Here is a 17,296-nt window from a genome sequence, read left to right on the forward strand (position 1 = left end):
TCTAACAACGTAAAATAATCCTGAAACGAAAATGGCGTCAGATCAAAATGAAAAGTTTACCATTAGAATGGGCAAAGTCGAAAACCGTGTTCAGGGAAATCAAAGTCCCGAAGCATAAACAACAAGGAAAGTCACTTTTTGCATGGGTAGCACTGATGTGTCTCCCGATTTTTTTTTTCTCTCTTTTTCCAGGGCTTGCGGTTCACCGAAACATCACAGAGAGATGCTTAATGGCTCATTAAAGAGCTATTTCTCACATCTACGCACTTTTTATAAATTCCACCATCTGCAAGTGCCATATGGCATAAAAATGGCCCTTTCTGTGCCATTTCTCAATGGGTGATGCTAGCGGGCTACCAAAACATTGTAGACAAATGCTTAATAGCTCACATAAAATCTAATTCTCATATCTACGTTTTCCCTATAAATTCCACCACCTACAAGTGCCAAATGGCATTAAAAAGGGCACTATTGGTGTCATGTCTCAAGTTTAAAAGCTGGGGCTAGTGGACAACTAGAACTTCTTAGAGAGATGTTTAATGGCTCATTTGAAAGCTATTGCTCATATCTACGTACTTTTTATCAGTTTTACCATCCGTAAGTGTCATATAGCATTAAAACTGGTACTTTGGTGCCGCTTTTTTTTTTAGCAATAGATGGTAGAGCTTCTGAAACTGGATTAAAAACTTGTAATTTAATGTTGTTGAACCTAGTTACTGTTATAAAGCTATTTGTGGCTTTTCATTGTCATAAGCTATGCTTGAACTGTAAGTAATTCAGAAACTGCGTCATTATGTTTATTAGTATCTATAATCGTTGCATAAACATTTAATTTTATGCAACAATGAATTTTCCTATGTTCGAGTCTATCAAAAACCCAAGTTTTTAACCTCTCGCTCATGAATATGACCGAGCTCTAACAAAAGATTGATGACACACTTTGGTTTTGATAATTCGCCATTTCTTACCTGAACACAGAATATCTAGGACATCAGCTCCTACAACTAATTAGTTTTCACTGGAGGGAGTACGCTATGGCAGTAACTCCTTATAGGCCAACTTTCACAACCGAGACCAAATCAGCCCAGAACACCAGAAAAAATTTAAACTAATTTGCACAAGTTTCGAACACCTCACCCTTGGAAATGACAGTCTCTTCTTACTTGCACGTCCCTCCGCGTTGTGGACATACTACTAACTAACTCACTGCAGCACAAAGCCGACAGAGGCCAGCACAGCTAAGCATGCTGTGTGCAAACCAAAATTTTCATTTCTTGATTGACGTAGTTTTATTGCTGATTAATTCTAGGAATATTTGTAATGTTTTTTTTTCAGTCTTTAGGCTTAGAACTATGAATATTGGATTGTAACTTAAATCAATGGCGAAATTCGGATGCTCAGTCTGATCAGCTGGAGGCTTGGGCAATAATTTTTAACAATACTTTTAATGAAATATTTTTGGTTGATGTGGAGGGGGATTCTTGTTCATATGGATTGAAAATATGCTTAATTTTTAGTTTTCTACAGGGCTGAATCCACTGAATATTCACGAATCTTAACTGGCTATTTCATTGAAATAATCGTGTCTTGTTCCGCTTTGCTGTAGCTTTTTGTTCGCTGAAATAAAGAAATGTCGGTCATTCATAAGATTAAGTCTATTTCAATTCCTTTAAAAAAAATAGACATATTAATACAACCTTTTTAGGATACAACCTGATTTTTTTTTTTTTTTTTTTTTTTTTTTTTTTTTTTTTTTTTTTTTATCGTAACGACGAACAACAAAGAGAGATAAAATTCCACAAAAAAACCTCAAACGAGACTGCGGCCAGTTGAGAGAAAAGAGATGAAAGACTAAATAACGCGGATATTTCGCTTGTGTTTAAACTAGGCGTCCTCAGCACACGATAAAAAGAAAAAAACACTAAACTAAAAACAAATAAAACCACCACCAATAACAATAAATATAATTGTCGCTACTGATCCACGTGGGAAAAAGAAGCTATTAGAGTTACTTCAATGAGAACATCAAAGCAACTGAATCTCTGCTGTTTTCGTAAAAACAACTTCGTTACCGTTATCGTAACGAAGGCTCCATTATCCGTGTCAGTCCCGAAATTTTCAAGTGGGCCAGCAAAAAAAGATGTTTTTTTTTGCGAAGAATAGGTTAACTTTTTTAAAAGCTTAATATACACAGTTTTGGCCCATTTTTCAGATGTCAAGAATCAATATAACCCGATTTTCTACAGATTATTTTCCTCCTTTAAGGCTCATTCTGCCAAATCAATCACAGACAGAACAAATGGTGCCTATTTCGAGCGCCAAGAGGAAACACAATAAAGTGCTTTCAATAGGTTTTTTCTTCGATGAAATAAACCTATTGGTCCACCTATTGTGGACCTCTTAAATCTGGTGTCGCAGATGTAAACAACCGAATTTCAAAATGTTTTGCCTTCACCGAGGTCTATCCAACCCTGTCTGCGTGTGCTTTAGTTAAGTTTTGCATCAATAGTAAATTCAACCTACCTAGTAGTTTGAAACAATATTATTTTGCAGTAATGAAGAATTCTATAGCTTTCATTTAAGCAAAACTAAAAAGCATAGCCTATATCAAAAACAAGTCACATTTGTTCTTATATCGATGTGTTATGGTGGGGGTATACTATTGCTGAGACAGAGAAAAAAATTGTCCCTATTTTCTGATATCACAAACCGATATTGTCCAAACTCGTTCAAAATTCTGTCTTCATCAAGGTCCTCTTAGCCCTTTCTACATAAAAGTTTTGGAAATCTTGGCTTGGAATAAGAATTGGGCTTTTTAGGGGCAAATCAGCATAACCCAGCTTTTTACATTAGGTCGCAATTTGAAACAACAACCTGAAAAGTTACAAATTGAACCCTAAGATTAGGTTGTAATACAAAAATGTATTTTTTTCATTTGGATGTATTTTTTTCTTTTCTTTTACCTTGTTTACACTCTATCAGCGCATTATGGCTGTAACTTTAATATTCAGACTGTCCTATTTTACTGTAGACAAACAGTTCTCGGGGTCAGCGTTACGAACTTTGTTTGTCATCCACAACAGTTGTCTTTTCTTTTTACCTTCTTTTTTTTTTAACGAGAATTAAAGGAATTCATCATACTTTCCACACAAAGGCTAAACAAATTAACATTGTCGTATTTGTAGGTCAAAAGGGAAAGTTTATGATTGTCTAGTTATAATTTACTTTATGTCTGGATCTTCACTGGGGAATAGATAGAATAAATGAAAGATTTTACGATATAAGGCTCTGACGTCAAGGGCAAAGAACAGCAATAGGGGAATTCTAGTTCTATTTACATATTTGCTTATACATCTCAGAGACAAAAAGTAACAGACAAAGAAAGGTCCCGTTCTTTACGCAGCTACAAAATTAGTCGGAGATTTGTAATCAGCAACCTCAGAAACTGTCAAATACAGTTTTTGTGAAAAGCAATGACTATTTGTGAGATATGTATTTAATATCGAACAAATTTGTTATTTGTCTATTTGTAGTGACATAATCATCCTCCATTTGTTAAATACAGTGAATTCATTGTGATAAAAAACAAACACTATTGGTGGAATGTGTCTTTAGCTCGTTCCGATTTAGGACGATCTTACTGTGATCTGGTCTATAGGACGTTGAAGACAAAGCATTCGCAATTTTAACCCCAAAAGGCTAAAGATGTAACAACCACGGTGCTCACTAAAACGAAAAAGACGGGTCATACCCAATGCTGGTCAAAAAGGGTTACAGACAGACTCCACACAACGTCTACCAGAGAGAGTTTAACGTGTCCAATGTTAAACAAAGCGAGTCAAAAATAGACCATACTCGCTGTTGACCAAAAGAGTATGTAAAGGATTAAAGACAATGCTGACGCACTCTTGACCAAAAGTTGTAAGAAACAGATCGAACACACTTTTTTGCCAAATCGGTTTTAACACGGAGCTTAAACAGTACTTGCAAAAATGGGTTGGAAACGAGATTACACACTATTTGCAAAATAGAGCCGTAAACTTTGCTTATTTACTGTGGACTAAAGGGAATTGGAGATGTAGTGTACTCTCTGTTGACCAAAAACGGTCGAAGATTGAATTTACGCTTGGTGAAGTCTCGAGTGTAGAGCTTCAATCATATTGGCAAAAAAAAATTCTTGTATGGCTCTAATTCAACTGAAGCCAGAGGTTGTTTTCGGTCAAATTATTATCTTTCTAAGATTGTTTCAAGCTGGATTTCAAGAGCAGTCTGAAGAGATCTGCCTCTAACACAATTAAGTTACAGAAAAAAATCAATGAATTTTGAACATGCATATTCCATGTTCCTAGGGAATGATTCTTCCACAGGAGGATAAATTCTTAGCTTATGCTTTGGTTGGCAAATTAATATTCTCTTTTGGCGTTTTTAATTTTCTTTGTTTTCTTTTTTAGTTCATTTATTTGACAAACTGATAAAAAAATCACCTTTGTCTATCTAACCATGGACTTGTTTTTTAGACCATATACCTCAAGTTTCTATCTAATGCCATGTCTTAGTCAACAAATCAAAGGAAGTATAAACTATGCCACAGCTGCTAATAATGTGTTCTGTATGTTTGCAATCGCTATAGAAAGGTGGCGCTGTTTGTCATCTTACAAGAGAAGAAGTTTCTCATCCGCATGTGCAAAAAAGGTGGTTGGTGAGTTGTTTTGTTCTAATCCTCAACAGTTCCATAGTTACCGTATCAGAAAAAAGGAGTTTATTTTATGTTGTAAACAAAATGCTACGAATGTCGTTTATCCAGTGGGAAGAAGATGTCCATTTTCATTCGCCCAAGATCAATAAAAACTAAAATAATACATACAAAGAAGCAATACAGATTTGAATACTTTAATGAAGTAAGACCTTCTTGTTTGTTAGCCTTTTTTTCCATGTATGTATTATCTTTAAAGACGGACTCACCTAAAATTTGGTCTTAATGCGTTTAGAAGAGGGAAGGGACAGAGCTAAGACTAAAAATAGGTCCGGGTGGGTGTTCAGGGTTTAGATAGCTTGCATTATACACTTCCATTTACTCCACAAAGAAATGTCAATAGAAATTTCCGCAGGTGGCATAATACTCAAGCGCACTTTATCACTGTAACTCTTTGGTTCCATGGAGCCTTGCAAACCGGCGGTGAGATGAGTTTAAAAATGTGTTCCATTGATTTAGTTTTATCAAAATGTTTCTTGACCGCCTAAAATGTTAAATCCCTGCCTCAAAACCTGACGAACATATTCCAAGAGGTTGAGGTGCTTGAATACCGACTCACAGTTCTAAAACTTTAAGAAGATGTGCATGAGTTTTATGGATAGAATGATCCATTTTAATCTATGTTCATTGTATTATCCCCTTCACTCTGTCGACTGGTGTAGTCTAAGGAATGTCTTGATATTTTGTTTTAACTCTATTTAGATTCCATGAGATTAAATTTTCTTCAGAGTAACTAATAGCTTGAAACTACAACTGTATTACTTCTGAAAACTTTATTTGTAGTATCTCCAGCATGGCTTTAACCGGGCAGAAAGGGGTTAAACTATTAGAGCTACTAGTCCCTCAAGACGTCGTTATGTACACCAAGGTCAGACGCAATGCTACAACGCACATGCTTAATACACCTAAGTAATAGGGTTTGTTTGTTACGTCATAGGGAATGTTTTCTAAACGATTCAGGTGTTAATTACTTAATAGTTTCTTTTACAAAACCTCCGTGGGCCAAGGCTTGATTACTATAGATTTACCGTAGTTGTTACGTTATAGAGAGTCTTTGAAATACCTTCAGGGCCTGCTAGTGGGGGACCTTCATGGCGCCAGACCCCTAGAGCAATTCCACCATCCCCCTATCATCCAATTCCAATGGAGCCCTAGCAAGCAATTCCAATGTGGCCCTAGCATCCAATTCCTTAGGGAGCCTCCTAGTATCCAATTTCACCAGGGGCCCCTAACCTAACCACCTGGGGGCCCTATCATCCAATTGAACCGAGGCCCAAGCATTCAATTCTAGTGGGTCCATAACATCCAATTTCATCGAGCCCATAAGCTAACCACCAGAGGGCTAAAGCAACCAATTCCAATGGATGGCCCTAACATCCAGCTCTATGGGGGTCCTAGCATCCAGTTCCACCGGGGAGCACTAACACTCAAATCCAACGAGGACCTATCATCCAATTTCACCATACCCCTAACCTAACCACTAGGGCAACTAGCGTCAAATTCAACCGGGGCCCTAGAGAGCGATTCCAACGGGGGGCCCTAGTGGCCAATTTCACCGACAGGATTTTTTTCAAGATGTTTCAAGATTTCTTTGAATGCCAGGTAATAGCGGAATGTTTACTTATGATAAGAATGACGCAATCTCACGTGATATGCTAGACTTCAGGGTCCTCGGGGAATCCGAGATTGTAACTGAAGGGCGTAAACGTGGGATGTTACGTAATGAGAGCGTGAACATGGGATGTTACGTAATGACGGTACACACATCGGTGTTACCTAATTTCTTCTTTGGGATTTCATTTTCCTTCAAGGGCGTTTTTTTTTCTTTCAAGGCGTTTCTTCTTTCAAGGTGTTTTTCCTTTCAAGGTGTTTTTTTTCAATGCGTTTTATTTTTCTTCAGGATTTCTTCTACTTTCAAAGTGTTTGTTTTCTTTTGGAAATTAAATTTTTCTTTCAATACGGTTTTCTCAGGGAACCTTTGTGTTCTAATGATTTTGTCCCCATTAGGATCATATGATCTTTGGACCCCGCATTTTGGGGGGTCCCTCCTAGAGAATTTCTTGTGATGTTTCCTTAGGAAATGATGTAAACTTGCTGAAAACATAGGAAAATACTCCTTCATAGAGAATATTTAGATATGTTTTCTTAGAGAATGATCTAAGTTTGCTCAAAACATAGGAAAATGGGTGCACAATACAAGTGACTTAATTCTATATTTTATTCATTTTTCTTGGTATTATTCTTTCTCAATTCCCAGGCTGTAACACTCAATGGCTAGCATGTGGCACCCTCTACCAGGTATTATCCCACTTATGGCATTTTCGGTTATTTTCCTGCAGAAATATTTGTTTCCACTAGAATCGATCATTTGAACTTAATAAAAAAAACATTAGTGTTTCTTCTGATGACTCCTAGCAATTGAAACCAGTGTGGCACAATGTATTACTCCCTGATAACAGCCTCTTGGGACACAATATCACACATAAGAGTTTTTCAACATTTTTCTCTGAAAAGCCAATTTATAAACTGAAAAATGGCCACTGTTTTTATTTGAAAAACAAAAAAATGTCATTTAATTGCTAGATTGCAATGTTCGATGTCAATTCTCAGTCTGCGACACTGAATGGCTAGCATGTGGCACCCTCTAGCAGACATTATCGCACATATGGTATTTTCGGGCATTTTCCTGCAGAAGTATTCGCTTGCACTAGAATCGATCGTTTAAACTTAATGAAAAGTCCCCATTAACTCTTCTTCTGATGACTCCTAGCAATTGAAGCTAACGTGGCACAATGTACCACCCCTATGAGGCACATCCTAAGAAATCAAAAATTCTTAGAGAATGATTAAGAGGTAGTAGAGGGTCCCAGTGGGTCACTAATAGTGTGACACGGCGGTGTGAATTGACTTGGTATATCACGGAGGGTCGGGTTGCAAAAACATGCCCTAATGGATTTAATGCACGATTTTTAACACGAAAATGCCTTAGGAATGATAATACGTATCATAGGGTTGTCACGAGGGCAGCCAGAAATGTCTCTAATAACAAAACTCTCCTCTGGAAATAGTTGTTAGTGGGATCCCATTGGAATTCGTTTCTATGCCCCTAGTAGAATTAGATCTTAGGGGGCCCCCGCTGGAATTGCTCACTAGGGGATGGGTCAGCCATTGAGCGTCACGGGCTTGGAATTGATATGGAATATCACAATCTAACAATGGAATGGTAGGTTTCCTCTGTTCCGATAAAAATAATGGCCATTTCTTAGTTTACAAATTTATTTGTTGAGAGAAAAAGGTTGGAAAACCCTTACGTGTGGTACTGTGCTCCCCTGTGGGTTTCATCAGGGTTGGTATATTGCATCACGCTGGCCTCAGTATCTAGGAGTCATCAGAAAAAACGCTGATGGAGATTTTTTTTAATAATCTTAAACGATCGATTCTAGTGTAAACGAGTATTTTTGCAGGAAAATTCGCAAAAATACCATATGCGCAATAATTTCTGCTAGAGGGTGCCATATACCAGCAATACAGTGTCACGAGCTGGAAATTACCAAGGAACATCGGAATATAGCAATAAAATGGTAAGTTTCCGTTGTTCAAATAAATACAATGGTCATTTTTTAGTTTGTAAATTTATTTTTGAGAGAAGAAGGTTGAAAAATTCTTATGTGTGATAATCTGCCACCAGAAGATGTCATTGGGGGTTGGTACATTGTATCACGCTGGTCTCAAATACTAGGAGTAGTCAGAAGAAACACTAATGTTTTTTTTAATAAGTTTAAATGATCGATTCTTGTGTAAAAGAATATTTTTGCAGGAAAACGCCCAAAAAATGCCATAAGTGCAATTATGACTGCTAGAGGAAACCACAACCTAACCATTGAGTGTCACAGGCTGGGAATTGAGAGAGAATAATATCAAGAAAAAATGCCAAAAATGTAGAATTAAGTCACATGTCTTGTTCCCCCTTTTCCTATGTTTTGAGCAAACTTAAATCATTCTCTAAGAAAACATCTCAAAACATTCTCTAGGAAGGACCCCCGAAAATACTAAGATCATATCGCTATGAAATGAAGAATCGTTTTGTCTGGGTTTCTAATACCTTTCTAAGGCATTACTTAGCAAGCAGGTGCACTGCAAATATAACCAAACTTTAGTAATCGATTTTCCCCTCTGCGTGTCAATTATCGCAGCCATAAGGGAACACGTAATCAATAGCTTAGTCATTCTAGTAAGTGAGACAGGGATTTCTCCATGGGTAGAATAGGTTATTTCATAGAATCTATTTCCTGAGCCACAATATTAAATAGGCGTTCATAGTCTACCTGGTTAACGCTCCATTTTATGTGATGGAAATTCCCTTTTGAATCCTAATGGGGATATAAAATCTTTAGAATATAAAAGTTCCCTGAGAAAAATGTATTGAAAGAAAAATGATATCTTAAAAAGAGAAAAAACGCCTTGAAAAAAAAAGAAATCCCAAAGAAAAAAATATTTAAAGTATTTGTTAAGACGGATGTTTTGCCGTCATTACGTAACATCACATGTGTGCTTTCATTACGTAACATCCCACATGTGTGACCTCCACAGTTACAAACGGGGACCCCCCACGCGCCCTAAATCTAGCAGGTCACGCGAGATTGCGTCATCCTTAACATAAGTAAACATTCCCCAATTACATGACATTCAAAGAAATCTTGAAACATCTTGAAAAACGTCTTTTTGATGAAATTGGTTGTCAGGAACCCCGGTTAGAAATGCTCGCTAGTGCCCCGGTAGAATTGGATGCTAGGGGCCTCGATAGTTAGGTTTTGGGGTACCGGTGAAATTGAATACTAGGGCCCTGTGGGAATCGACTGGTAGGAGCCCCAATGGAGTTGGGTGTCAGGGCCCCATTGGAATTGCTTGATAGGGTTCCATCGGAATTGGATGCTAGGGGGCTGGCGGAATCGCTCATTAGGGGTCCGGTGTCTTAAAGGTCCCCAACTAGCGGGTCCTGAAGGTTTTTAAAGACTGTTTATTGCGTAGCAACCACAGTAATACTGGAGTGAGGAAGCCCTGGCCCTCGTAGGTCTTTTAAAGAAATTAGTACGTGATTTACACCTGCATCGTTTAGAAAACATTTCCAATGACGTAACAAGCAAACCCTATTACGCATGTGTACTATACATTTGCGCTATAGTATTGCGTCAGACCCAGGTGTGCGGGGGACTAGTAGCTTTAATAGTTTGCCCCCTATCTGCCTGGTTAAAACAATCTCAGGGATACTACTTTTATTTTGTAATACTTTTTTCCAGTAAAAAGTATGTATTTTAGAAGGCTTAACAGACTTGACACACATCTTTTACTTTTACATCTTACTTTTCATGTTTTCTTTTAACCATTGTATAATTTTTATCTTTATGAAATAAACTACAAAATTAATTTCTATTAATTACAATTAATATTATTGTCATTGTTATTATTATGGCTGTTGTACATCTTAATTGCTATTGGGATAATCGATGCTGCTGTGTTCATTAGAGTTAACAGACAAAAGACATATAAAAGAAAATTGCAAGAATGGATATATTAGATTCATATCCATATCTTGTTCGAAACTGATGTTCTCAAAACCATATTGTAATGATAAATAGCGCACTTAAGAGATATGGCAATTCTGTGAAGTTCTGTTTCTTTCTTTGTCGAAATCTTCTGAAGATCAATGTTACCCATTTCTTTTAAAAGCATTTATGTCATGTTTCTCATCTTTATTCCATGATCAGATAAAATGACGGAGCCGTTAAGATGAAAGGAGGAATTTATTTTTTACACTTGCATTGGCTAAATCTTGATCAATCCAAGAACAACATGGTTAAAATGAAATAGCGTGTTGGCCTTGCTACATATTGACTGGAGCCGTAAGAAAAACCAAGGACAGCTAAACAAGAGCACTTGCCTATATTATACTGCGAAAACTCAACCCATTTTTAAGTAAAAAAATCAAAATATTATTTAATTAAAATAATATTTCTAAAATTGCTGTTTTTTCCAAAAATTTTAACCAAGATGCAATGTATTTTGAACTTAAAAAACGTATCTCAATCTCAGCTATAAAATTAAGCAAAATTGCCTCTAGGTAACATAATAGATTCCACTGCTGCAAAACATCAAGTTTTTACGTTTTGTGGCGAAAAATTGGCCAAATAGGATCAAAATTTTTCGAGAGGAAATATTTGAGATAGCCAATTGGCTTAGAATTATCAAAGAACTGCTTATGCACCCTCACAGCTTCAGAGGCTATGCTACTGAGTGGTTCCGCATTTGTCCCTAAACATATATACCGTCTATACAAAATGAATTGTTATTATTGACCCTTTATACTATAATACTAATTGTTAGTATGGTACCGATTCACATCATCTATTAGATAGAACCTAATATAAGTTTTTGCAAGAATGGGGGTGTGGATAATACATTCGAAAAAATTTTAGTACCAAATTTAAAGAATTCCACATAGGGTGTGGGGATCCTACCTTCTAACCCCCATTTGTGAAAAGAATTAGAATTAAAATACATATCGGTATGGAAAATATATCTAGAGGTAGACCCGAAAAACGAAACTTTACACGTGTTATAAATAATAATTCTTTGAGAAAACAGAAGATTTTATACCACCACCTCAACACTTAACAAATCTAGAACCTGGACCATCATATAATATTAGACCAATAAGGGCAGCTAAAACAAATGAAATCAGGGGAAACCTAGGGGGATAACGGGAATACACCCCCCTGAAATTGGGAAATTTATCCTGTAGGGTTGACGTTCTTATAAATCTTGAGAAATCTTATAGATCAAAAGGATAATGTACACTGTGAATCTTCTTGTAATGAGGATAAAAACTGAATCATTTAATTATTTTATAAACTAAAATTTTAAACATAACTGTCTTAAAAGCCAATAAAATTCGTTATGGGTTTTGTTCCAATTGATGTAGCACAATGTTTACACAGCAAGTAGGTAATGTGTGACGATCTCCACACGAGAATTTTTGTTTTGTGAAAATATAGTTGGAAACAATGCCAGACTGCTGCCAAGTAAGCCACGTGCTGTTATAACCTCGTGCTCCTAAGATCGTTGAATTTAATTTAAATCTCGCGTGTGGTTTTTCAGTGTTTATATATGAAATTCTACGCCCTTGTTTGTTAGTTAGTCGTCCATCATTTCAGAACGGAAATAAAAAATTATAGAATTTTTCAAAAACAAATAGTTTGTTGATAGCAGACCTTAGTTGACACAAACCTTAGTTGGAATGGGAAGCAATGAGAATACTTAAGGGAGCAAAGCTATGACTGAGCTTCATCTGTGAGTGGCCAGTTCCAATGTTGGGCTTGTATACTCTGTGAAATTTTGTCCCAGGCAATCTATATTCACTGAGCAAGTCACTCCTTAAACATAGCCCTGAGTAATTTGTACAGCATACCTGTTATAAGACATTGTCTAAGAACTTTGAAAGAAGTAAGTAATTTTTTTAAATTTCGTCTAATCGCTCTGCAATTTTCAAAAAAAAATGTTCAAGCAAGTAATCATATCACAGAGACAAAAAAAATGAACAAATTTGTGAGACTAAATAGGTGCAACACTTAAAAGTAATAATTTGGTTTAAAGAGATGTTTTTTTTATCATCGGTAAAGCTATGATGGAAATTAAAGAAGATCCTGATTTAGATTGTGAAGCTTCAACCAAAGCCTATTCTATGCTATCTGCTATTCGCTATTGAGAGGAAGAGTTTTGTTGCAGCTATGGTTATTGTCAATAAGGCTTTTGGTCTATCACAAAACTTGTCGACATTTTTTCAATCAGAAACTATTGATATCGTATACTTTCTCAAACATTCTGACAATCTTAGGAGCAAAGTTAGACATGAGAGAAAGAAATGAAGCTATGTTTCATCCACTTTTTACTGAAGGGACTGAACTTTGTCATGATTATAAAATCAACATCAGAGTGCCCAGATGAGCTCCAAAACAAACGTATAGGAATAATTCCGCAACAGTGTCAGATGATCCTAAAACGTATTATTAACTTTCTGTGTTTATTCTATTTATTGACTACTTTTTGCAGCAGCTGTAAGAGCGATTCCTTAGTCACAGAAAGTTTCTGGAGTCACTGCAATACTGATTTCCTCAGCATTGTTTTACCCTCGAAGAAGAAAAAACAAAGGATTCATCTAATACTCTGACTTATTATTTGGGATTTTGATGCACAAAACTATAGGGGAAGCTTGTAAGCTGAGTTAGCTCCGTGGAGGAGAATGTGGATCCAGTCGGGGAACTTGGCACCAAAATGTTTCATAGTTTGCTTTAAAGAATATGATGATTTTACTTACTCTACATCAATTTTTGAAGATTGGTGCAACAATTCCCGTCACTACGGCCACGTGCGAGCGTGCTTTTATAGTGAAATCTTATGCCAGAAGTGCCTCAGGTCAGGAACGGCTCAATGAATTTGCCTTATTATCCGTACACTTGGATTTTCCAGTCAATTCAGAACACATTTTGGACAAGCTAGCCCACAACAAAAAAGGTGGCTAGATTTTATTTTACAATTGCATATTTACAGTAATGTCTCAATAAAGAATATATCTTATATTCTAAAAACTTCATTTTTTTCATTTATAACTAGTAATCCCTCGGCCAAAATATCTATCCCCCTCCAAATGTTTCTCTAAGTTCACCCCTGAAAGCCAATGGCATTGGATTCATAATGGGTGAAAATAATCAACCGGGACCATCAAATAAGACAAGAACAAAAGAACAAAAATGTAAATGTTATAAATGATAATTCGGTGGAAGAAAAATAAGTTTTTGTCCCAACACCTGAACAATTTAAAAATCTATAACCTGCACCGTCATGTAAGACTAGATCAATAAGGACAGCTAAAGCAAAGGGCATTGGAAAATTATCTGAAGTAATGAAAATCATAAATGAAGAAGAAAAAAAATGGAGTTAGAAGATAATGATGATAGATGATAGAAGACTTGCTGATAGTAATGAGAATTAAAATGATGATTATTTGGAACCACCTGAACAGTCAAACGTGATAAGACCAAAAGAAGAGCCCAAACAAATTAAATTCACAACGGGTGAAATCAACAACCTGAACTATCAAATGAGACAAGACCTATGAAATGAGACAAGTGTTATAAATGATAATTCGCTAGAAGAAAAAGAAATTTTATATCCCACCACCTGAACAATTAACAAATCTACAACCTGGACCTACATCTAAAACTAGACCAATAAGGGCAGCTAAAGTAAAGGGCATTGGCAAATTGTCGGAAGTAATGAATATCCTAAATGAAGAAGAAAGTAAAATGGGGTTTGAAGATGGCGACAACATGATGAAAATGATAGTTATAATTGGGTTCGGGATTTTTGCATGGATAAGGCTATCAATGCTTACAATGCGTTTGTTAAAAAATTGAATTTCGGCGATATCTATTCCATAATGAAAATAGATAAGCCAGGGCAAAAGTCTAGTTCATTGTTTTAAAAATGCTCCAAGCGATGAAACAGCTATAAATAACGAAATTAAAGTTTATAAGGGCGTTAGCCAAGAACTTGTTACTGCATCAGCCTCTGTTAAAAAACAAAGGCTTCACGTTATGTTTTTCATAATGACAAAAGACAAGCCAACTCAAAAATTAAAGATCCAATAACAAAAACAAATTATTTTACAAAGGCGCTAATTCCGATTTAAGGTGATTTAAAATATTCAAGGGATTGATTGATGAAAATGAAGCACAGATAAATATGATTAGAAAACTAGTGAAAGTGAGAATCGCAACAGCTAATGCAAAAGGCATGGAACAAAAAACAGCGAGAATTACATTGGATTGTAAACGAAACTCTGAACAGTATCTATGGTTGGGAAATGGAAAAGACGAATTTATTATCTATAACGCCTTCAGAAATTAATTGAGATAATGCATGAATCTAAGCTGCTAAAGCTAAAGACGTGGAAAAAACTTTCTGAGGTAAAGATAACAAAAATTGACAATGGAATCTACGGTTGATAAACGATGAACTAAGATGACTGACACAAAAACGATCTAAATAGCTCAGAACTTAAGAAAGAATTCGTATTTTTCACAGGGTGGGTGTATCGAACCTGTGGGGACGTTATGACATTAAGAAAGGCTTAAATTGTCTGCGGTCGGAAGACAAGCAACAATGAGAATCCATATATAGAAGCCTGCTGCGTGAGGAGTGTCGGGGCCCGGGTATTTTGTTATTACTGGTTATTAAGGTACATATATGCGGTAACACTAATGGTAATATAATACTGCAAGGTTGCAAATTAAATATGGGGATGGAGGAGAGTATATCGTTATGTGGAAGGAAGGATTGTTTGAAGCCTAAAAAGTGTGTTTTTAGGCGTAAAATGTATACCTTATTCTTAGATTTATTTCATATCAGAAAAGTTATTTTCATGGCCCCTTGCCCCTTTTTTGGAGCATTATTTTGACTAAGGGTGAAAACAACCTTCCTTGAAAAAAAATACAATATTATAAACTGACAATTATTTTTGGTGCTCCAGACCCTCCCTACCCCCAATAACTTCATCAAAGGGGTGAGTTTTCTTCAGGTATTATAAAAAAGTTTCAAAATATTGTTACAAAAAGTTAAAACTGAAGATGAACAGCGGATGTTTGTGGGAACAACAGACATTTTTTTGTCAAATAAAGTTTGAAAATTGCTTTTAATTTTTTACATAGTAAATGCACTCATACTATTAATAATCCATGAGTTAAATTTTAGCGTTAGGAGCAAGGAACATTAACGAGTGGTCCCCTTTTACTTATAATAATCATTTATTTATAACCTGCAACAAAAACGAAAGCGGAGTAACAAAAAGAAAAGAAACAAAAAGAAAAGGAAATCCTGATGTGTTCATTTAAAGTTATCAAATCGCTTTTTACTTTCAATTGAAATGGAACGTCTTTTAATCAAATAAAATATCAGTATATGTATAATACCTAGTGTTTTTCTGTTTAAATTTCAAATATTCTAAATAAATCCAATTTTATAGATATAAATCACTGTAAATATGATCTCAAAAATCTAACAAAGTATCGTCCAAAAGATTCCACAACTAACATAGGTTCATTTGAAAGTATTTATTTGGAGTAACTAAATTATTTTCAATAGCGACCATAATTTGTGTTTGCCTCCATGTCCTTTTCTTAAGGCCTAGTGGAAGTCCAAAACAACCTTCCTTGAAAAAAAAAAACACAATATTATAAACTGACAATTATGTTTGGTGCTCCAGACCCTCCCTATCCCCAATAACTTCATCAAAGGGGTGAGTTTTCTTCAGGTATTATAAAAAAGTTTCAAAATATTGTTACAAAAAGTTAAAACTGAAGATGAACAGCGGATGTTTGTGGGAACAACAGACATTTTTTTGTCAAATAAAGTTTGAAAATTGCTTTTAATTTTTTACATAGTAAATGCACTCATACTATTAATAATCCATGAGTTAAATTTTAGCGTTAGGAGCAGGGAACATTAACGAGTGGTCCCCTTTTACTTATAATAATCATTTGTTTATAACCTGCAACAAAAACGAAAGCGGAGTAACAAAAAGAAAAGAAACAAAAAGAAAAGGAAATCCTGATGTGTTCATTTAAAGTTATCAAATCGCTTTTTACTTTCAATTGAAATGGAACGTCTTTTAATCAAATAAAATATCAGTATATGTATAATACCTAGTGTTTTTCTGTTTAAATTTCAAATATTCTAAATAAATCCAATTTTATAGATATAAATTACTGTAAATATGATCTCAAAAATCTAACAAAGTATCGTCCAAAAGATTCCACAACTAACATAGGTTCATTTGAAAGTATTTATTTGGAGTAACTAAATTATTTTCAATAGCGACCATAATTTGTGTTTGCCTCCATGTCCTTTTCTTAAGGCCTAGTGGAAGTCCAAGCACTTTACTCCCTAGTCAGTTCTTTTTCAGGGGCGGCAACTGAGTGAAAGACAAAGTTATCGGTTTTTTTCATCGCTTCAGCTAGATAAACCTTAGAAGGTTGAACTTAAGGGGCTTCTCACTCAAAATTACGATTAGGCGCACGTTATCCTTAGTAATTCTTCTTGTAATTATTTATACAATATAATTTTTGTATATATTTATTAACCGGCAGTTGGGTGTCTGAACGCTGCTTGTTCTCCAGACTCTGTTTAAACCGTTTACAACTAACTAATACCTCACTGAATCGCTCTAGAACAATCCGAGTGGTTAGTCCCTTGGTATAATTTATGCATTTTCACGCGCTCCAATTACAGCTGCATCTAGTCTTTTGAGGGGAATTTTGACTTCGGAACACAAATATGTAAAGTATTTGAAGGGACTGCAGCCAGCAATTATATATTATAGAAATAAGTTTTTGATTATTGAATAGAATATTTTTACTCTATTTTTTGATACCCCACAACAACAGTGCCAAGTGTAGTAATCTAGGATGCAAACCCAAACAGGCTTCATAA

The 17,296-nt window shown here is 35.6% G+C and overlaps 1 protein-coding gene across 1 annotated transcript in view; it reads left to right on the plus strand.

Annotated features, from left to right (window-relative positions):
* The window catches only part of LOC136028121 (neuromedin-K receptor-like), a 114,356-nt gene that overhangs the window by 28,578 nt on the left and 68,482 nt on the right, over positions 1 to 17,296 (plus strand). Inside the window, exon 2 of the mRNA XM_065705764.1 lies at positions 4,518 to 4,699. Coding sequence (XP_065561836.1) covers positions 4,518 to 4,699 — 182 coding nt within the window. The remainder of the gene's footprint in view (positions 1 to 4,517; positions 4,700 to 17,296) is intronic.

This window comes from Artemia franciscana, chromosome 6, assembly GCF_032884065.1.
Source record: "Artemia franciscana chromosome 6, ASM3288406v1, whole genome shotgun sequence".
NCBI lineage: Eukaryota > Metazoa > Arthropoda > Branchiopoda > Anostraca > Artemiidae > Artemia > Artemia franciscana.